Source organism: Lissotriton vulgaris, chromosome 1_1, assembly GCF_964263255.1.
Source record: "Lissotriton vulgaris chromosome 1_1, aLisVul1.2, whole genome shotgun sequence".
Lineage (NCBI taxonomy): Eukaryota > Metazoa > Chordata > Amphibia > Caudata > Salamandridae > Lissotriton > Lissotriton vulgaris.
The window spans coordinates 1,260,882,501-1,260,906,041 of record NC_141685.1 but is presented as its reverse complement, the minus strand read 5'-3'; the positions used below and the strand labels follow the sequence as shown (position 1 = coordinate 1,260,906,041).

Here is a 23,541-nt window from a genome sequence, read left to right as displayed (position 1 = left end):
TTTTCAAATCAAAAGGGAAACTTTTCCTTACATAGCTCGATGCGCCATGCAAGGGACCTTTAAATGGACCGTTTTTTGAAGTGGGAGCCAATGAAGTGCATCCAATGCTGGAGCAGCGGAATGGTGCTTGGAAATCTTAAACAGAGACTGTGCTGCAGCATTTTGAATGACCTGTAGATGTTTTAGAACATATTGAGGACTTCCTAAAAAATAAGGAATTGCCGTAATCAAGGCAGGCGTCAATCATTCCTTGTATTATTACCCTATTGGACGAGAAAGGTAGCCACTGCATAATTTTCCTTAGCACACGTAATAGTCCGAAACAGGTTGCGGACAGCTTTTTGGCATGGGTCTCTATGTAGAGTTTACCGTCCAGGCAGAAACCCAGACTTTTTATCATTTGTAGAAGGAACTGGCCGCTCTACAAGGCATTGAGGACGGAGCAGTTCTTTACAGCAGGATGTTGTTGCGGACAACCAGAACTTGTGTCTTCCCCTTTAAGTTTTACGTCGCTGGTTGATATCCACTTAGTTACTTCTTTAAGACAGGTATATAGACTTGTGGATGCCTGTTGAGTTTCAGGTGTAAGTGCAGCTGAGTTAGTTAGCATAGAAAACGAAGTTGGGGACTTTGATGCATGAGCAGAAGTTATGCATCCTTGGCCTCTGGATGAGAATTGACCATTTGCTTACATTACAAATCTGCATACTTCTTAACCTAGCATACCCCTAGGCATAACCGTGTAAGGTCTGGGAAGTCTCCTCGCACCAAGGATAAGTTGATAATTACACAAACAAGAGTAAAGCACAGGAGCGAGATTTTATTTGACATGAGCATAATGTTAATGTTATGTTATGTTATGTTAAAAATGCTCTTTTATAGCGCACGGCTACTCCTGGGAGTGTCCCGGCGCTTTGGCAAAGAGCCCTAGGAAGAAGAGAAACATAACACGGCAGAATGGAAGAAAGCAGGAGAGCAGTTACTGAGCAAAAAGCCAGGTTTTAATGATCTACGTGAATTGCGAAAAACATGGAAGCCAGCAAATCATACCTGGAGCCACCCAATCAAGCTGCACCCTCTGACACTGTGCCGATTTTACTAGAACAGTTTTCTCCACTGATAATACTCATTTGATCACGATTTAAAGAATAGAAATATCAAATGATCTGTATGCGTTGTTTTTAAGAGTTGACAAAGCAAATGAATAAAAACAATAATAAAACAGATAAAATCAATCATTTGGTAAAACAACAACAAATTAGAATACATAAAATCGTTGGTGTCCATCACAGATAAAGACACAAGTGCATGCTTTAGGGTAGGAATATCATGTGATTTGCGTGATTGTCAACTGAAGTTAATAACGCTTTGACAATATTCAATTTGCCGCTTGCAGGGATAGCGTTGTCAATGGAATAGCGTAAGCAGGGGTAACATCTGTTGCTCCCTACCGCTAGCTGCTCTCTCCTTCCACTTCTGCTTGTTTTCTTGGATGTACTTGGTCCAGGTAGATCGAAAGCTGGTGAGGTCAGCGTTGATGTCCCCCAGCTCTGCCTGGTCGTCCATGGAAGGCTGTCGCCAATGGGAGCTGCAAACAGAGTCATGTTATGAGTCACAATATAATAGGAAATATAATTATCCAACTAGCTGTTATCGCTCAGTCTCACAAGATGGCTGTTATCGCTCAGTCTCACAAGATGGCTGTTATCACACAATCTCACAAGCTGGCTGTTATCGCTCAGTCTCACAAGATGGCAGTTATCTCTCAGTCTCACAATATGGCTGTTATCACACAATCTCACAAGATGGCTGTTATCGCTCAGTCTCACAAGATGGCTGTTATTGCTCAGTCTCACAAGATGGCTGTTATCACACAGTCTCACAAGAGATCTCTCTCTCTCTCTCTCTCTCTCTCTCTCTCTCTCTCTCTCTGAGAGAGAGAGAGAGAGAGTGAGAAAGAAACACTCTGTAACAGGAACATCTCATGTAGAAAAGGGCTGTGCTTAAAACAACCTAGAGTGTGTTGAGAATTGATTCCATAAACTGGGATGTGATGGGGGATGGTAACGTGGGAATATGTGTTAGGGAAATTAATTACACAAGACGCAACAGTTTTTTACATGTGTGCAGTATACATATCTACATTTTAGGCAGTGGTTAGTAAATTGTTCAGAATCATATGGTTGTCTTTCATGTATGTTTGCAACCACTGGTATTTATGTAGCAGAAACATGGCTAGGCTGGTCAAAGGAGTGTTATACATTAATGGTGGCTGTTTGGAGACAATGCAATACAATGTAAATCAGTTGGGGGATTAAACATTTTTGAACTATACAATGGCATTACATTTCACATAAATACAATTTCATCACATTTAGCATGCATTTACAGTTCAAGGCACCGGCAGATGAAGATTCTTATTACAATAGATCTGATTATCCCATTTTGGGGCCAACCTCTCAATTGCATTTGTTTGTTCTTCTGATTTGCATCAAGAAAAAAAACTGCTGCTAATCTTGTATTTTGTGCACATGGTAATGTTTGTGTGCACAACTTGCATACAATTCCACATTCCTGGAAGTTCAAAACGATACTGGGTGTAATTTTTGTAACCCGTGCTAACAAAAGCTTGTAGGTGTGCAGTATGCATCCGATTTTTGTAATACAATTAGATTCATGCCATATGTACGAAGCTTTCAGATAGGACCAGTTGTGACTGCATAAAAGCCTTTTCAGATGCACAAAACCCATTTTGCGATGAGGTAACCTATTACCGAAATGCAAAATGGGTTTGCGATTCAGCATTAGGAAGGGGCGTGTTTAGGGCATCTCTACCTAATACCGAATTGCAGTGGTATGTGCACATGTATTAAGACCCAAATGTGGTCAAAAAACATTTGCAATTTACTGCCGATTTCAAATGGGTGGTAGCCCATTTGCAAATGGGAAGGGGTCCACATAGAAACACTTCCCCTTTGTGTATGTATGTGAATACGGTTTTTAAGAGCATGCAGTGGTCCCACAGACCACAGCCTGCTCTTAAAAATTGAAAAGAAATCTTTACATTTTTAGGTCGAGCCTAGCAGAGTGCATGCGCCGTCTAAGACTTGTAGTAGTCAGTAAAGGACTTAGCTCCCGCTCCTATTTACCATTGGTTTAGTCCAGTGTCGCTCTCTTCTGCTGCCTCATAATTGGTTTAGGTAGCGATATATCACTTCTGTTTTTTTACAGAGGAGCACCTGCCAAGTACAGTTTTGTTCCACTTTAATTGGTTATCTGTTGTTTGTAGAAACTCTTTTTCAATTGCTTTGCTTCATGCTCATATTGGTGCCTGTTCAGCTTCGGCACTGGTCTGTGCCTCCCCCTGCCCCTCCTGCCATCGCTGTTTGTTCTTTAGGACTGGCCTTCTTCATCTGTTGTTCATCTCGCTTCGTGTGAGGCCGTGTGGTCCATCTGTTGCACCTAGACTAGCCAGGTCAGCTCCGGTTTCTGTGGCGCCACGACCTCTGCTGTGGCCATTTTGCCGTTTTGCTTTCTATTTGACGCTCAGGGCCGGACTGGGAACCAAAAATGGGCCTGGCAAAGTGCTCGGCGGCCCCCCCATGGGGCGTTGGGGGTGCCGCCGAGCGGTTTGCCGGGCTGGTTTTCGGCCGATTTTGTTACCTGGCCGATTTTGCAGCCCTGTAACAGACCGGCAGGGAGGCTAGCTGCTGCCCCAAACCGGCCCCCACCCGTGCAATGCACCGGAGGATTGCCCGGTGCCCGCTAGGGCCGGTCCGTCCCTGTTGACGCTGTGTACAAATAAAATCAATAACCCAGCTTTACATTTCCACCTGATGTTGCCAGATACTTACTCTAAAAAATCTCTTTCTACACATACCACCATTGCAGTGGTGCTGCCTGGCCTTCAGATTGGTGGAGACTGGCGTCCTCAGGCCTTCCCATTGAATGTCTCTGCTGGAGTAAAAATAAAGGTGTAGGTAGGCTGTCTTATGAGCTGCCATTTGCGCCTCTTTCAAGCTTGCAGACCCTCGGTCATGTTGACACAATTGTTCTTCCTCCTTCCCATCCATCACAGATATATTGCATTCTGTCACTTCCAAAAAGTCGGTCACCATTAAATAAAAAGCGCCTACCTCTGGTGGTATAACAGTGGCTTAATGCAGCCACTGCGTGGCTCTGTGTTGAACTCATAATCACAAGTTCAGACCTGTCAGATAACAGCACCCTTTCATTCAAAAGCAGTAGATGTAATTAGTACCCCGAGTTGGTGAACATGAAACATTGGTTACCTGTGAATAGCGCCAAGACGTTCCTCGAGGGTGAATGGGCACAGTTTATATTCTGTGTCTTTGCCACACGCAACACTGCCCCAGTAAGACTGTAGACACAAGATTACCCGTCTCTTCCCCTGCCCACGTCGATTTCGGGTGGATTCCCTGTATTTCTGACTTTCATACATGGATCCTACATGAACGTTTAACACCATGCGGTCCCCCAAACTTCAAAATCCTTCCTAATGACCAATATTATTATGTGTCACTGGGTTGAGGCAGGTAACTCGGTGTCCCTTAATAAATACTTCCTTGTTTTGTATGAACCACCATCTCTTTCGGGGTAGAAATAAAAAAGGCAGGGAGGCTACTGCTGCATGACGAGCAGCCATATGCAACTCTTGCAGACTCGCAGACCCTGGCTTGTACAAGGCATCATGCGTTTTGGTGGAACTCTTCTTCTACCGCTTCGCCGCACTGAAGGAGACCCAAGAGAACTCCTGAAGATATTAGAATCAGAAAACGTTTGAGAAGATTTTTCTGAAGATTGTTCAGAACCAACTTCTAGTCCCATTTGATGAACACCAGCATCAGGAATTCTGTAAATCCTTGAGATGTTCCACCAATTCTTTCCATTAACTCTAACTGCATAACGAAAAATTGAATCCACTCGAACAGGAGAGCCATATTTGGACAAGCCCTTAGGCACATTATGAGGAATCTTAATTTGCACCCAATCTCCCAACTGGATTTTAGAATGCCATTTCTACTTACTCATGTTACACTTTAGGCAACATCAACAGAAGGCAAGCTACATTCATCACCAACTCCAGGTTTGTCAGATTCAGCTCGACCCCCGCACCAGACACAGATGTGGAAACCTTAGAACACAAACCCCATTGCCTCATCGAAGCAGGAAAAATACCAAAAGTGGCCACTCTCCCTCACAACAATTCAAAACGACTTTCCCCACAGCCACACCAGGAGTAGTGTGATGAGCCCACAACCTACTCTGTACAGCTTCTCTTACCTTCACTTTGTTAGCCCACTGAACACACTCAACCGAAATCCGGTTCATGTGCTCAATAAAATCATTGGCCTGGGAGTGATAAAGAGCAACCCGGTGATGAGCAATGCCAGATTGACTAAGGAAATTGGACATTTCCTTAGAAACAAATTGAATCCCAATTATCTGATACAATTTCTTTAGGAAAACCCTCTCTGGCAAAAAGACTTTAAAAAAATCTGATGACCTCATGAGTGTTGGGATCAACCATAAAATGCACCTTCCACCACTTACTATAATAATCTGCAACCACCAAAGCAAACTTATACCTGTTGGGTAGAGCATTGAAGGGTCCAACAAAATCAACAGCTAACGTCATCCAGGGTTCAGAGGGAAGTTCAACAACTAGTTTAGGGGGAGTAACTGTTTAACCACTTTGCCACTTGAGCAGCAAATAACACAACTTTTGACTGCATCTTCAATTTGACGGTCCATGGAAGGCCACCAATAAACTGCCCAAATTCTACGTTTGGTGTTAGTCTGTCCAAGATGACCCCTGTGCCCTGCATCAACAATACCAATCCAATCAAAAAACTTTATTCGATCCAAGAAAGAATCATAAAAGTAAAACATTTTACAAAACATGATTTACAGATATTTTGAAAGAAAGCAATCTAAAATTACACATTGAGCAGGTTAAAACATTAATTAATATATTCACAAGTAGTTTGGCATGGCAGAACATACAGACAATAGGACCCGTACCGATCACTTTAAGTCAGCAAGCGTTATTTATAAAGTATTTATACTAGAATGGCCATCAAAAGAGCAAAAAATAGAAAACACAACATCCCACAACAGTGAACAGGTCTAAGGCCAAATTAGCCGTACCTTTTCCTAATCAGGAGTGACACTCGTATAAAATTTAACATGGCGCAACACACTCCAGAAGATGACAATGATAACAAGTAATCATAACCTTCTTTGTAGTTACATGGTTGCTTCCCCTTCAGAATGGGCTTAATAAATCTGGTTCTCGGATCCTTATATAAGGAACAAAAGAGGACAACATGTATAGTACTCTGACTGACTTTGTTATTACAAGGACAAGGGGGCAGCCTCTCACACCAACCCCCTTGTTTAGGAAAGGCAAAAAGAAAATGCAGAATGTTTAGCCTAAACCTTGTGAGATAAAACCGCCATTGCACATGGGTTGTGAAAGTTAAATAAAACTGGTGGTGTAATTTAACCATACATCCAGATGGCCTAACCAAGGAAAGTGCGTGTGAGGATTTCCAATAACTTGTTTTGATAACGGTTTTAATGTCTCCCTGGATTTTTTCAGGATTATCATAGACATCACCCAGGCCTATTTTATGAAGCATTTCATTAACATATGTTATCCAAGGGGTCTGCTTCCCATTTTCCAGGTTTATACAGTCCTGGAGAATATCTCTAGAGAACTGGAGATCCTCAGATAACCATATTTTGCCCCATAATAATAAGGGTGAAAGACGAATGATATCACTCACGTAACTCAATCCCATTTCGTCATGAGCAAATTTGTTTGATGAGCCTGATGGAATTGCTAGTACACGCTTTATAAATTTGTTCTCCATGACCTGTATCGAGGCAGGGCTTTCAGTCCCCCAAACCCCTGCCCCATAGGTGGCCACAGACAGACATTTGGATCTATACAGGGTTTTTAGATGTGCGACCGGTTTTTGACCTAACTTACCACAGAAGCGGAACAGACCTTCTATGGAACGACTAGCGCTCTGAACTCGAGTCTTCATTAATGGGGCCCAACTCAGTTTATTATTAAAGAGGTTTCCCAGATAGTTAAAATTTTCTACCTTTTCAATGGTAAAATTATTTACCATGAACTTTCTAGATTTAGTCCCCTTTGGGCCACAGACCATTGCAAAAGATTTTGTGAAGTTTACCTTCAGGTCCCGGTCCAACATGAAGGTATTAAAGGCATCGAGACAGATCTGCATGCTATTTCCTGTAAGCATCAACAATACGATTTCTCAAACAAACAGGAGGCACAAACTTGTCACCACACAAAATAATTTCACCACCCTCAAGAGACAGTTCATCAGCAATCTTTGAAAACGGCTGGAGCTCACAATCAAGATGTTTTTCTTTAGGCCATCCTTCAACAATAAAATCTTTAAACTTTCTAAGTACAGCATCAGAATCCAATGCATCAAACCATTCATTTTCATTAAAACAACCAACATTACAAACATCCATGAATGCAATTAAACACTCTTCATCATCATCACATCCAGGAAAATCAGATTCACATAAAGGTAATGTTGATCTAGACAGAAAATCAGTTCTGGTATTTCTTCCACTAGGAATGTACTCAATCAGAACGTTGTATTGAAGTAAATTAGAACTTAATCTGGCTATCCTGGGGGTATGCTCCTTTACAATGACACCATTCAAAATGGGAATGAGAGGCTTGTGGTCGGTCAGCAGTTTGAAAGTTCTAACCAAGCCCATCCACGCTTGCATCAACAGAGACAATGCACTGCAAAGAAGGATCAAAAGGAGTTGAGATTTAGCAACCACCAAGTTAGAATTTAATCTGATCGGGGCGCTAGAGGGCGCGCTTGCGGAATGGCTGCCTGAATCCGCAGCTCCCGCTCCTTGGTCATCGATCCTACTTAGATCCTTCGCCACGGGGTGCCACATCGATCCCAGACGACCGGATTCTGCATCGGAGGGGTGCCCTCTGCACTCGTTTCAAGTTTGGAGTGCCTGCGAGCCCTGGGGCTGAAGTTACAGGCTGCTGAAAAGTGCCCGGTACTTGCTCTGGAGCTCCTTGAGGCGGCCACACGGACACTGCCTCTACGCGATCCCGAGGCCTGCCACGAGGCTCCCAGGCCGCACCGAGACCTCGCCACCCTGATCCTTGCTGGGACGGCGTGCGGAGGGGGATGTGAAGGTAGGCGGACGCTACGGACACTCGCCTTGGGTCTCCCCCCCCCTCTCCCCCCAGCCGTCACCTTGCTGGATCCGTGAGAAGACTGCTACTGTTGTGGCGCCTGCTGCCACGGCTCCTCAAGACCACCATACCTGCCGCCCATAGCGCTGCGGACCTGGGCTTGCGCGGCGCTGTCCGCCAGGAATATCGACTGGGGGCTGGGATTGCCCCCTGATGTGCAGAGTCCCGCTGTCGCCACCCGCAGCACCCACCTGGGAAGTGCTGTGCACAATTGGGGGCCGGGTGCGCTGGGGGCCACACACGCGCAACACAGCCGCCATTCCGAGTGGCGCCGACCGGTGAGTCGTGAAGCCCCACCGCTGTGCTGGTAATCTGCTCCCTTGGATTTGACCCTGCAGCCGGCCCTGACTGCCGGTACTTTGACCCGTATATTGCTTGGCATCCACGCAGCGAGTGCATGACATTACAGCCGGTTGTCCAGGCCTGGACATACTGCCATTACCACTAAGCGGTTGTTCACCACGCAGCGCTACTGTTGATCACGACCATATTGCAATACCTAGGAACACACCAAGCTCGACACCTACCTGCCTGCTGCTGGCTGGTACATACCTGCAGTGCGCTGCCGTCCCTCAGTTTCACCTAACTCCGGTCACTGCAATGGGGCGACCTGAGACTCGCCAGCCTAAGCTGAGCTTCGACAACACCCGCAAAAGCGCCACGTCGACACAGATGAACCCGGGACCCAGCGTACCGCCTCCGCAGCCTGCACCACCTTCTGCTCCTGCTGAAGACCTTACCAGCCTGATACAGGAGATGCGTCAAGGCTTCGCCACCGTAGTGGAGAAGGTAGATGGCGTCACGGCTCGACTGGACGGCCTGGTTCACAAGGTGGATCGCCATGAGGAGCGACTTACAACTGCGGAACAGAGAATCTCCGACAACACCGATGCCGCCACGGCCCACACGACGCAGCTGGCAAGAATGGACAATCTCCTCCGCATCATAGCGGCAAAGAACGAGGACTTGGAAGCGCGCAGCCGCCGGAATTACATTCGCATTACCAATGTGCCAGAGTCCACTGCCACGGGCAGGATGGAGTTATATGTGGAAAAATTGCTCAAGGGCTCAATTGGAGAGGAAGCTTTCTCGTCCCAGTTCATCGTGGAGAGGGCCCACCGCTCCCTGGCACCTATGCCCCAGCCTGGCCTGCCACCGAGACCTATAATCGCTCGACTTCTGAATTATCGCGATCGCGATACGGCCCTCAGAGCTGCCCGGACTCAGAAATCACTGCGGTATGAAGGGATCACATTCTCCATTTATCCCGACTTCACGCCGATGGTTCAAGATGAGCGGCGCAAGTTCCTTCCAATGAAAAAAAAATGCGGGAAGCCCAAATAGACTATGCCCTCTTATATCCTGCGAAGCTTAGAGTTACCCACCAAGGCAAACAGCGCTTCTTCACCAACCCGCAAAAAGCTGAAGACTTCCTGAAGACGATCCGAAGAGCGCGCAGGGATGACCATGTGCCCGCGGACGAACAAGAGAATGCTGATCTACCTCCGGAGCACCGTGAAGACTGATGGACCTATCGTACTTTGAACTGCATAAGCATCATACCAACCTACAAGCTGGCAACGGCTCACCACCTGTGGGCTGGGGAGATACAGAAGCGGCAAACTGTCTGGACCTTGCACCCCAGTGGTAATGCATACCAAGGACCACTCTTTCGGCCCTAGACTCCACCGAGGGCGGTATAGTTCTGGAGCTATGGGCCAGATAGTGGCAGTGCGTACTTTCTGATGTACCCCTGTCGGGTGTTCCCCATTGACTTGTCGTTTGTTTGGCTGTTTGCCACACTACAGTTGGGGGGGTGGGGGGGGGGGGGGTGGGGGGGGTCACGTTAGGGGGTCCATGGCTACTGGCATGTTTGGGATGCTGGGGTGGGTGGGGGGGGTTGGATTTCGTGAGGTTGCAACTGCATAGACTGTGTACTTATTTGCAAACTTGGTGTATGGTTTGGGCCTGCGGAGGCGGATGTGGTTTCAAGATTGGGCCCCTTTGGGCATTTCCGCCTCTACTGTCACTATGTCCATGGCTGCTATGAACACAACTGCGCGACTGACATGTTTGCCGTGGAATGTCCGAGGGTTGAACGATGCCAAAAAATGCAGGAATGTTATTGCCTACTTAAACAGACATCATGTACAAATTGCCATGCTGCAGGAGACACATATGCCCATGGGCAGGGACACGTCTTTTGCATTGAAATGGGCTGGTACCCGCGTTTTTTCCTCCTATTCGTCTTATGCGAGGGGTGTGGCGATTCTCATTGCCCGTGGCGTACCTTTCCACCGCTTTGGGGAGGAAGTGGACGGGGAGGGGCGGTATGTTTTGCTATGGGGTAGGGTGGGGCATGACACCTATTTATTTGTCTCAATGTATGCACCGAATGTTGACTCACCTGCCTTTTTTTCCACACTGTGGGGTAGGATTGTCTCCGTTGGGGCGCGGCACATCGTCTGGGGTGGTGATTTTAATCTGGCGCTGGCGCCCCACCTTGACAGAGCTGATGGTGTCAGTTCCTACAAGCCTCGTGCCAGGGAAGCTTTGGAGGGTGTGGTGGAGGAGGGTGGACTTCTCGATGCCTGGAGACAACTACATCCCTTAGGGCGGGAGGGCACACATTTCACATCACACACCGGGACATGGGCGCGCTTAGATTATTTTCTGGTCACCCGAGATATTACCAGAGGACTGTTAGGAGTTGACCACTTGCCCAGAACCTACTCAGACCACAGCCCTGTTAGGTTGCAGTTCCAGACCCCTGGGTGGGACAGTCCGAGACCACAGTGGAGGTTAGGCCCCGATGTGCTCCTTGACGATCTCTTCCGCACTGAGTTGGGAGAGGAAATCAGGGAATTCTTCCCTAGGAATAAGGGCTCGGTCGAGTCGGTTGAGCACATATGGGAGGCCTTCAAGGTCACTATCAGAGGGTTTCGCATTTCCAAAAGCCAAGGGGTACTACGAGATATCTTGCGTACCATCACCACACTGGAGGGGGAGCTGCGGGACCTAGAGCTACAAATGGCGGAGGATACTGACCCACGCCTACAGGTAACCTTTCGGGAGACATTGTCCAGATACGAGGAAGAGGCTGCCAGGGAAGCGAAGTACCGGGGCAAACACTGGGTGGCCCGGAGATATTGTGAGGGGGATAGGCCTGGAAAAGTACTAGCTGCACTCACACGTGTACCACGAGAACACAACACTATATTAGAACTTACCGATGCGACTGGTGCCACCATTAGAGACTCAGATGCGATACTCACTGCTTTCACAGCACACTACTCGACACTATACACATCCACAGCAGAAGCGGACGCATCATATGCCGAATATCTAAACGACGTAGCACTTTGCTGGCTTAGCGACGGGGATAGGGAGTTCCAAGCGGCACCTTTCGAGCTGGACGAGGTTCGTGAGGCCATCATGTCCCTCAAAAACGGTAAGGCTCCGGGGCTTGATGGCATTCCGGCTGAATTTTACAAAGCCTATATCGATATAATGGCGCCCGTGCTTAGTGAAGTCTTTACCGAATCCCTCACTGATGGGAGACTACCCTGCTCTATGCGCGAGGTAGTTATCACCTCCCTCCTGAAGCCAGATAAGGAGCCCACCTCCTGTGACTCCTACCGTCCACTTTCCCTTCTAAACTGCGACGTCAAGATCCTTGCCAAGATTCTAGCTACACGACTCTCGCTGCTCATGGCCAGAATTGTCCTACCCGACCAATCTGGATTTGTAGCGGGCAGATCCACGTCCCATAATCTCCGCACCCTTTTCTCCCTGCTCCGTACGGTCCACCCTGACATCCCAGTGGCGGCGGTGTTCCTAGACGCCACCAAGGCGTTCGACTCTGTTGAATGGCCCTACCTCTTCTCGGTCTTGGCCAGTATGGGATTCCCTAAGATGTTCTTGGCCTGGGTGCGCCTCCTATACACGGACCCTACGGCAAAAGTACTAATAAATGGAAAACTGTCACAGCCCATTAACCTTACAAGAGGCACCCGTCAAGGATGCCCGCTCTCGCCTCTAGTATTTGCTATTGCGGTCGAGCCTCTGGCCTGTCGCCTGCGTCAACTACACCGAGCTGGAGCGGTACAATGCCTGCAGCGGCAAATCGATGTGTCCCTCTATGCGGATGACATCACGCTGTACGTTAAATACCCGTCCCTACACCTCAATCCCCTGCTTCGTGAATTCGTCCTTTTCGGGGGGCTGTCTGGTGTTCACATCAATTGGTCCAAATCGCAATTCTTTCCTCTTACGGACGCGGTGCACGACTTCCCCCTTGATTATCCACTGGTATGGTGCCGAGATGATCTCCGCTATTTAGGGATCCGTATTGCTCGGGACAAGGACGAGACACTCCGATCTAACTATGGAGTAGCCATGACCAAATTGACTGCCTCCGTCGATAGGTGGATCACGTTGCCACTCTCCATGGCTGGAAGGGCCTCCCTCATAAAAATGGTGATACTGCCCCGCTTCCTGTACCTTTTCCTAAACAACCCCTATTACCCCGGTGCCTTCTTCTTCAAGACACTCCACACAGAACTGCGCAGACTCTTTTGGGGTGGCAAATCTCCCCGATTAAAGTGGTCAACGCTGACCCTTCCCTTTGACCAGGGAGGGTTCGATGTCCCCGATTTTGAAACATACTATTTGAGTGCACAGGCGCATTTTGCCTATCACTGGATGGCTCCCACTCCCTTCATGCCACATATAGCGGTGGAAGACTGGATAGTACACCCGCTCCCGCTGAATGGCCTGCTACACTGTCCCGAGACTTCCATCGACACTGCAGATACCTCGGTATCCTGCACATTGGATGCATGGCGCCGCATCGCTCGGCGATTAATATGCATACTGCCCTACTCCCCCAGGCTACCGCTTACCTATCACCCGCGGCTTTCCTTGTTGTCGGAGCTCTGTGGCAAGCTTCTTATCACCCGCTGGGGAGATCTGTTCCAAGACGGTCATTTTAAATCGGCTGAGCTTTTCTTTAGAACGCACGAACATACACCCCTTGAACTCTTTTACTATGTTCGGCTGCGAGCCGGGATGCGGGACATCCTACCCGACTACCCTGATGAGCCAGCGACCCTGCCGCCACTACACTTCCTTTTAGGGTCTCAGGATGGGACCCATTTGGTCTCTGGGCTCTACCGCCAAATCCGGAGTGCTGCCCCATTGCAAGCCTCTGCTGCCCGCCTGCACTGGTCTGCGGAGCTTGGACTGGAGCTTTCGGACGACCAATGGAAGCACTGCTGTGCATTAACCTCCCGCATTTCTGCCAGTTGCAGATTAAAAATTATACATTACAAATTTCTTCAGAGAATATATTACACGCCGGTTCGGAAGCACAGATTTGGGCTGGCCGATAATGATCGCTGTGAGCGTTGTCGTGCAGAACATGCTGGTTTTCTTCACCTGGCGTGGTCCTGCCCCCAGATCGCCGACTACTGGCGACAGGTCATCGAAGCCGTTGCGGAGATGGTAGACGAGGAAATTCCTGCTGACCCACTGGTAGCCGTCCTCGGATACACCAAGCAGTTGCCCAGAGAATACAGAAAATTCATTGACATGGCATTGCTTCTGGCCAAGCGGCGTGTTGCTTGCCGTTGGAGCAGGGGCAGAGCGCCCAAGTTCAAGGACTGGTTGACTGACTTAACATACTGCCAGGACCAGCATACCACCTTTGCTGAACTGCTGCCTCTTTCGTGCCGACCCAGGGACGTTTGGGATCCACTGCTACACTACTTGCTTAAACGCTCAAACGACGATGTGCAGTCGGATGACGTGCCTGCCGCTCCCCAGCGCCACTGACATTCTTCCCATACATGTCCTGTGATCTCGGGATGGCTTCACGGCCTTCCCTCATTGGACATAGGTCACTGCCCCCGTAGATTCCCCGTAGAGAGAGCTGCCCCGCCTGGGCGGGAATGCCCTATCTCCCCTCTCCGTGCCTACACGTCCCCATCGCCACCACGACGCGAAATCACCTCCTCTGGCGAGCTGTGTCCTTCGTGCCCCATGGCTTCAAACACTGACACCCCACGGACGCCAGCGGCCCTTGAGAATTAGCACTGGACACATCACTACCCACACCGCGCCTCCTGCTGAGACCACCAAAATACACCATTGACACACATTTCCACTACGCAGTCATACACTACCTCTTAGTTGTAACCTGGTTGGGGAGTTTCTTGGTTCCTGTTATGCAATCTACAAAACAGCAGTGAGAGATTTCTCTCGCTCAAAAAAACCTGTTCGACTGCTGCTCATCCTAGCTTGGCCTACGTCATCGGACACGGAGACTATGCTGTTTCAATCTGTAATATGCCGTCGGGCCCCCGGGAGGCCGACAAACAGGCTGTGTATTGCATCTCCTATTTCGCTGCCGGCCTCCGGGTTGTAGGCGATCCAAGCTGTGCATTTTACTATGCCTCTTTTTCTCAATAAAGCAGATTTGAACCCCAAAAAAAAAAAAAAGAATTTAATCTGATCAAATTCACTTTGGCAGCCCACAAAAAGGTAACCTTCTTTTTGAGAAGTTCACGTAAATGAACAGTCTTTGCAGCAAAATTAGAGATAAATTTAGAGTAGAACTCACACATTCCGAAAAACGAAGACACTTGTTTCTTTGACTTAGGACACTGGTCTCAATGATAGCATCAATCAACCCCTCCGTCAGAGGAATACCCTTACCAGAAATGTGATCACCCAGATACTCAATGGAGTATACCCCAAAGACACATTTGAGCTTGTTAGCAACAATACCCTTCTCCTGTAGCCTGTTCAAAACATTAGTAAGATTCTTGCCATGTGAAGTTTTACATGTTCCAGCTACCAAAATGTCATCCTGGTACACAACAGTATCCTCAATTCCCACCAAAATTCCCTCCATAATACGATGATACACGGATGCTGCACAGGGAAGCCCGAAAGGCATCCTTTTGCTGGGGCAATGCTGTGTGTTGATTGGCCCATGACATTGAGGCAGTGGGCGGCAGCTACCTTTTTCATTGCCGTGCTGCTGCATGTCCTGTGTCGTATAGTTCTGAGGGGTCGGTAGCTGTGCAGGTCAGTGTGGGCTGATTTATTTTATTTTGACTGCATGAAGGCCTTCTTGGATCTTGCACGCCACCAGATGCTAATTTCCCCGATATTACATTAAAGCACAGAATTTTGGGGGCTGGCTGGCTCCTGTGCATTGTGTTTTACTCACTGCTTACTGTGCTATATACAAACCTTGCAACAGCAAGCTTAAATGCAGTGTCGACATCGAGGTCCTTACCTTGCAAAATTTCAATAGAGAGTATGCTATGGTGGGTGGCAGCTTCCTTTTTCATTGCTGGCCTACCGCCTGTGCAGTATTGGCGAGTCCTAAGGGGTAGTTGTGCAGGGCAGTGTGCAAAGTGGTTTATTTTGCCTAGGCTGTTTGTAAGCCTGTTTGGTCTGGTGCTCCGGTTTCAGAGGTAATGTCCAGATAACACAACAAACCTTGTGTCCAATATTCTTAATAAACACCTTATTCTGGGTGAACAACCTTTACAACGAAACTTTTACCACGCAGTGCCTTTACAACGCGGTATTTACAACGCAAACCATTACAACGCATTGCGCTGGGGGGCGCTCTAGGATAGGGAATACGTTTAATTTACTATCCAACACCTTCCCTAGTGTCCAGGGGGACTGGTGTTGGAATAGTACATTAAACTTTTCACTATTCAGCACCTCAAAGCGCTATGCGTTGTAAAGGTTTGCGATGTTAAAACCGCGTTGTAAAGGCATGCGTGGTAAAAGCATGCATTGTAACGTCATACATCCCTTATTCTGCAGTGCCTGAGATGCGGTGGAGCACCCCCCCACAGTGTACTGTGTAGAGGTGGTCGAGCAGGCAGCATGCGGCCGTATGAGTTTAGAGCACATCACAGGAAGAGCAATCACATGGCTCTCCCCTCCCAACAGCAGTAAGAAAGGCAGTGGGGGTGGTGCCCAAGTAGAGACAGGAGGGAACACACATCGAGTTTATGGCAAAAAAAAGGCAGAATGCACAAAGGGGAGCAGTCATTAAAAGAAGGAAAACCAGGAAAGAAGCATTCACTACATGGAGGCACTTTTTATTCAGCGTGAAGTCTTTTCTACTGGTCGTGAGATGAGAGGCAAGTCAGAAGTCAGTTCTCATGTGTACCCTATATGCAAACTAGCTTCTAGTTATAGCTGGAGTAACGTTATAGGCCATTAAATCAAATGCGATACAAAGGAGAGGATATGGTGTTACCGCCAGAGCGATACTTAAATAAACATAGAGAATCCAACTCAAGAGAAGGAAGGGGGGGTGGGAAGAGTGATCAGCAAATGTTGAAGCACTCAGTGTTCTGTAGAATACCCCTCACACACCAAAAGGCCCCTTGGTGTCATGCTTCATCATCGGGGTCCTCGCACCCCTCTATCGGGATGCGGCGTGCTACGACCTGCGACTACGCGGGAGCACTTATAGGAATGACTATGTGTGGTGTGCGGTGTGTGGGGTATGTTGTCATAAGTGAGTGGTGGGATGTGGTGAAAGATTAAAAAGTACCTGGCACATGAGTGTTTAAGAAAAATTTTTATTCTGAACTCTGTCTTGTACTATTAAAAGAAGTGCAGTGTGAGGTCGAACCTGTTGAGTTAAGGAACAGGACCTCTGGTGTGCGTTGTCGACATGTTTCGGAGACAAGCTCCTTCTTCAGGACGGGGGCACAACCTCCCCACCTTACTCACGTCTTGTTTTAATAAAAAATAGTGTATTTACAAAAAAGTGACAATATTTAGGCTAAGTGTGCCTACAGCGGTCTGCTACAAGTACAATGACCTGCAGAAAGACAATATCCTGCTAATCTGGGAAACAAAACAAGACCTAACCACATTCATTGAATGGCTGAATAGGAGATTCACCTTTTCAGCTAGCCAGACCAGCATTGATTTCCTCGATCTGACCATCTTCGCAGATAATGGGAAACTTGAGACAAAAACTTATACTAAACCTACGGCCAAGAATAGCCTTTTGTCTTATTATAGCTACCATCCTCGCCCACTCAGAGACAACCTTCCATATAGCCAATTCCTCCGGCATAAACGCAATTGTAGTAAAGAACATGATTACAAAGAACAAGCTACAGTCCTGCGTAAAAAGCTACGAGCAAGAGACTACACGCCCCAAGTGATTGCAAAATGTAAAAAGAGAGCAAAGAATCAACCTCGGGAATGCCTACTCCAACTGCATGAAAAGGAACCAATAAAAGACCTGGTCACTTGTGTCACCACCCATTGCCCTGCCAGCTATGAAGTACAAAAGTTGATAAGAAAAAACTGGAAAATAATAACGTCAGGCGTGTATGATTGGCCAAAACCAAGATTCGCCAACAAAAGAACAAAAGAACAAAGAATCTGAAAGATGTCTTGGTGCACACTCGACCAAAGAAGAAAAACTTCACGACACCTACCATCAGGAACATCAAAATGGCTCCAGTCACAGGGCATTTCCCCTGTGGTACCTGTGGCGTGTGCAAATTCACTAAAACCACCAAAATATTACAGTTGACTGATGACTTAATTTGGACCCAAAGATCCCACACGAATTGCAACTCCACCCATGTGGTGTATATGGTCACATGCCCTTGCCATCTCAAATATATTGGCATGACCTGCAGAAAAGATAAAATCCGCATAGGTGAACACAGAAGTAATGTGAGACTGAAGAAAAATACCACCAAACTCAGCACACACTTTTTGGAAGCTGGGCACACATGCGACGAACTGAGCTGGACAATACTCGAGATGCTCCATGATAAGAATCAAAATGCTGAACAGATCCTTTTTGAAAAGGAACAGCGATGGGTAAATCGCCTTAAAACCCATGTATCGGGATTGAATGATAATATTCCCTGGCATCAGTTTTCTTAATCTGTTCTCAAAAAACAATGACATTTTCCCAAAAAAGAACGTTCGTTTTTTTGAATTTTCCCAAAAAGATTATGTAATATACAGATGTATAATTTCTTTTGACAAAAATTGTTCTACCATCACAGGCTCCACTGATGTCTATTTTTGCGATTCATTTGCAAGTGAATTTTGAGCAGAGCCACCATCTTGAAGTAAGCGCTTTGACCTGGTAGTCCCTTGTTTATTTCTACTTTTTCCACTATAAACAGGAAACTGAACTAAGGCCTCCTCTTCTAGGGGCAGAGTCAGCACAAGCAGCACATGCTTCTGAACATGCGGGTAAGAATGGCGGTTAGGACTTCCTCTGTGTACCTTGTGATTTCCTAGTTATGACATTACTCTTATTGAGTCACTTCTGTTAAATACCACCTCTGCTCTCTAACCTTTCAGCAAAGACCGCGTTACTAGCGACTCTTTTGCAACCTGATGTGGAACTTTGAACCACTTACGAAGGTATGTTGTGTAAAAACCCTCACAATGTTGCCACGTTACACGCTGTTTTAGACATATGGAAATCCTGTGACTCTCTTCCTTTTTGTTAATTTTAGATAATTTCATCACTGTTTACAAAATCCAACTGACCGATACAATTGTAAATCCAGTATAGTGAACCTCCTTAACTTCCTCCTATTCAGACCCTCCTCCCCAATAGGTGCCCGTAATTAGGTGCGCTTTCATTGAAGAACTAATGTTGTTCGTATCCAGCTCAAAACTTTGAGCCACGCTTGCGTGCTAGGTGCCATTATCCTTTAATTAATGCTTATTAACAATACCTTGTTTGTTTTACTATTACAGGAATCTCAAATTGAGAACTTCGTACAAACCTTTGAAAACTACACTAATAGTGTGAGTACTTTCTATGTCCTTTTTTTGTGTTTTGTCCTGACGAAAGCTCCATAGACCTTCTGGCCCTAGGTGAGCTGAAACATGTCGACCTGTCTTTAAGAGTTATATGGTAATCCGGTAACTCAATTACTTAATATAACCATCACTTTTTTATCTAACGGTACTCACCTTCTTTGAATAAATATTATTGTTACGGGGAACTACCGTTTTTTACAACTCCTCAAACCCCCCCCCTTGTCTTATTCATCACCTCCTGAGATCTGTCCCCCTATCTCTGGACACTTCTACACTAACTGGAGGTTGCCTCGGGTGAGGCAGGCATACAGCACGTTATTTTGACAACCCAATGACTATGCCCTGACGCTTGACTAAGGGGCGGACGAAAAGATATACCGCACGTTTTCAACAACTGATTGTGTCAGCGTCTATGAAGGTTGTCAAAGAATAACCAATGGTTATTGTAGAGACTAGTGTCCATTCCCACTGTTGATTAATTAATGACTTCCTAAGGGGAACTGAATGGACTACAATTCCTCTTCCCTCCCTTTTGATGAAAGAAAGACAAAAGAGAACAACTAATGGTTACCCATGTAGCGGGTAGTTCAAGCAGGTGCAGTCACCTGGAACCTCACCATATGCTTGTATTAAGCCTGTTAAAAAGGAAAAGTACTCACAACACAAACAACATAAAACACAAAAGTTACTAGGATTTATACTTGGTTGTAGTCATACTTGTGAAGCTTGCTTGTGGGCTTCATGAGCAGAAAAAGGACGTCAGGGGTGTTGCTTGATATGCAATCTGTAGTGAGGAATGATGCAGGTTTTAATAAATCATTCTCACTTACTTAGGCGGGAGAAACCTGATGGTGGTTTCTCAGTTGTTATTCTGCATGATACTCACATGATCGGGACGCTTTGATCACCGTCTTACCCCTGGCGCTGCTCCGCTGATATGAGGAGGTGGACTAGTTAATACTATTTATACCCTAAGGGACCACTGGGCGGAGGCGTCTAAGTGACCATATAGGGGTGTTCCGGTGTTTACGTATGTGCCCATGTATGGAGTATCCGCTCCTCCACCATACATAATCCTCGTATGTCAAACGTGGGTTCTCACGGGATCAGTGTGTTGCTAGACGTATGTTGCGCATGCGCGTGAATACCTGTCTTTTCTTCCACGCATGCGTTGTAGGCCAAAGTTCCTTTTTTGCGTGACGCTAATGGATGAGTGTAGCGCACACGTGTTAGTTTCATCTGGGCACAACAACAGAAGTTGGTTTGTCTAGGGGGCCAACCCTAAACGGTCCTGGAGTTTATGAAGACATTAAAACAGTCTGTCTTGTATTTTTTAGTTGGACAGTTGGTTCCAGGGTACATCATCATTAAGCCCTGTTAAGTGGGTCCAAAGTCTGAACACCCATCTTTGTTCCTTTTGAAAAAGACCAGCATCTGTGGGTAGTTGTTCTATAATGGTCCACTTGAGGTCATTAACGCAATGTTGTGCTGTCAGAAAATGTGTGGCCATTTTTGTTGTGCTTTTTTTGCAGCGCACATTGCTCTTGTGCTCATTCATCCTTGTTTTCATTGCACGTGTAGTCATGCCTACATACTCAAGGTTGCAGGGGCACCTTATGAGGTAGACCACATTTTTAGAGTTGCAATTGGTAAATCTTCTTTGATCCCAGGTGGTTCCATTGCGGAAGGTGAGTTGAGTACTTTTCTCTGTCAAGTGGCAACTGCTGCAATTCCTGCATGGGAAATGACCCTGGATGCCTATAGATGGTTGTGAGGCAACGGTTGTTGTTTTTGGTCTGGTGTGTACCAGCATATCTCTGAGATTCCGTCCTCTGCGGTGAGCAAATAAAGGTTTTTCGAAGTTCAGTTTGCCACAGGTTAGTATCCTCCAATGTTTATTAACGATTTTGGATACCTCGTTGGACATTGTATTGAATGTCGTCACACATATAGGTCGTTTGCTCTCCTTTGGTTCTGTGCTTCGCTCCTCCAGTAGTGCCTCTCTGTTATTGTTCTTAGCTCTCTTCATTGCTTTATCAATGATTCTGATGGGGTACTCTCGCTGCTTCAACTTTTCTCTCAGGTCATTTGCCTGCTCTTTGAAATTGGACACATCTGTGCAGTTACGCCTGAGACGTAAAAATTGTCCATACAGCAGATTCTCTCGAAGGTGCCTGGGGTGAAAACTGTTGTATCTTAGCAAGCAGTTTCTGGCTGTTGGCTTAAAGTGGGTAGTGGTTTTCAAAATTCCTTCTTCAGCGTAGATATTTAGATCCAGAAACACCAATGTGTGGTCCGAAATTGTACTTGTGAAGTTTAAAAAGGCGTTTTGGTTATTCAGCCATAGTTGGAAGCTTTCGGCGGATTTGCGGTCACCCTCCCAAATGACCAGGACGTCATCTATGTACCTCCTCCAGCATTTTATATTTGATCTGTATGGATTCTGATCATGGAGAATTTTGGTAGTCTCGAGATGGTGTACATAGAGCCCTGCCAGGCTCGGGGCAAAAGTACTGCCCATGCTGGTCCCGTGGCACTGTTGGTAAATTGTAGTTTTGTACTGAAAAAAGTTTATTTAAGTAACATTGTGGAGCAAGAATCCAACCCTTTGCTCTACCTCCCTCTTGTGTGTTTTGACGTTACCGCCAGAGCAACAGAGTTTGGAACTCAGGGAACCGGGTTCAGTCTGGGCATTGGCTCAACATCCTGTGAATATGTGCAAATGACTTAATCCCATTCCTAAACCCAAATCTGACCTTCTGTAGTATAACTGGTGCTCATGTAAAGTGCTCCAGTGCACGCTATATAAAACTGCAACAAAAAGCAATAATTAGGATTCCAATTTGCACCTCACAAACCAATTGTATTTTGTGCAGAGGTCATTTACTCGCAACATTTTGGCCATAGTGTAATGTAGAAAATATTTAGTAACCCCAGAATGTTTGTCCTTCCTCTGATTCATTTGAACAATATCTGCGACTTGTTATACATGTGCAGAGTACAGCTAAGCACCCAGGTATGAAGGAACAATATTGCACGATTAGTTGGAACCATCACAATTTATACAAACATGTTTTTGTATCACACATTTAAAGGCACTCACAAATGTGAAAATGAACATAAATAAGGTCCTGTGAAATTAAACGTTTGTCTAGGATCACACAATTTGACGGGTATCTCTTTCTGATATCAAATGCTAACTGTAAATCTTGAAGGATGGGATTACAGTATAGGTAATATTGCCTGCTGCTCAACCATGTTCAGTGCTACTTTGGGCAAATGAAGCTTTGTTACACACCTCTTATATCCTCAAAACCCCTGAATCTGGGGCCTGAATGCAGCGAAACTCAGCCTCCATGCAGCACCCCCATGTACGTAGCCTTCTCACACCTCCCCCTTCCATCAAAACCCCTGAACCTGGGGCCTGGCTGCAGCGACGCACAGCCTCCAGGCAGCACCCCAATATAAGGGCACTAGGTTAGTGCCCTTCCTTTTCTGATGCTTTGTAGCAGAGTTTCGTGTAGCGCAAATGGGTGTAATTTCTGATATTTATATTTGTTTCCCTCGTCTTCATTGCTTTGTTTTGCTCGTGAGAAAGTGTCACTCATAGTCGTTGAATGTCACTCATAATTACACTGAAATTATGAAAATGTCACACATAAGCAATCTGAAACCTTGGCAGCTATGCATGGGGACTGCCAGGATTTAAACCTAGGTCGTCAAGTACCAATGTTAACAACTTAGCAATTATATTACATCTCCTTACCACATTAATGTTGAGTTTCTATTTTTGCATTTTAAAAAAGTTATCAAAAAATAATACAATTAAAATAATTCCTGTACAATACGCCAAGTGAAAAGTTGCTTCTGGAGGGTGTACATACACAACGTATAGCTTTCTAAGGAGAAATGTTGGAGCTGTATATATCAAGAAAATAATTGTAGCACCAAGACGTTGTAAAACGTTTACATTCTAATCATCAGTTCTTTGTTCGAAAAAGAGCTATTGCGAGACTCCCAGCTTGGCAACTATATCGAGCAGTTGTAGAGAACAGCTTGGAATTTCACAATACAGAAGGAAAAGGCATGCCAGTTTATGCCCTGCAGACCTGTTGTCTTTATGTCACAAGCGTCATCCGTGGCTTGATTTGAATTCCAATGAAGGCTTGCCAGATGCAATTTAAAAACTAGCCACAAGAGGGCAATGTTACCTAGCCTTTCGTTCTGTAACATTTACCTTCATAGCTGGATTAAAGCAATGACATGAATGTTTTGCTTTTTGGTTTGTAGCTTTAGCATGCAGAGGTCACTTCAAGGTCGACCCTGAGTAGCCAAATCGTCATAGCTAAGCTGCAGTACTCCATTTTGAAGACACCCGTCGACAT

At 46.3% G+C, this 23,541-nt stretch overlaps 1 protein-coding gene across 2 annotated transcripts in view; it reads right to left on the bottom strand.

The window, feature by feature from the left end:
- The window catches only part of PDE1B (phosphodiesterase 1B), a 1,669,085-nt gene that overhangs the window by 31,952 nt on the left and 1,613,592 nt on the right, over positions 1 to 23,541 (bottom strand). For both annotated transcript variants that reach the window (XM_086964603.1, XM_086964607.1), the window contains one exon: positions 1,452 to 1,588. In XM_086964603.1, the coding sequence (XP_086820729.1) occupies positions 1,452 to 1,588 (137 nt within the window). The remainder of the gene's footprint in view (positions 1 to 1,451; positions 1,589 to 23,541) is intronic.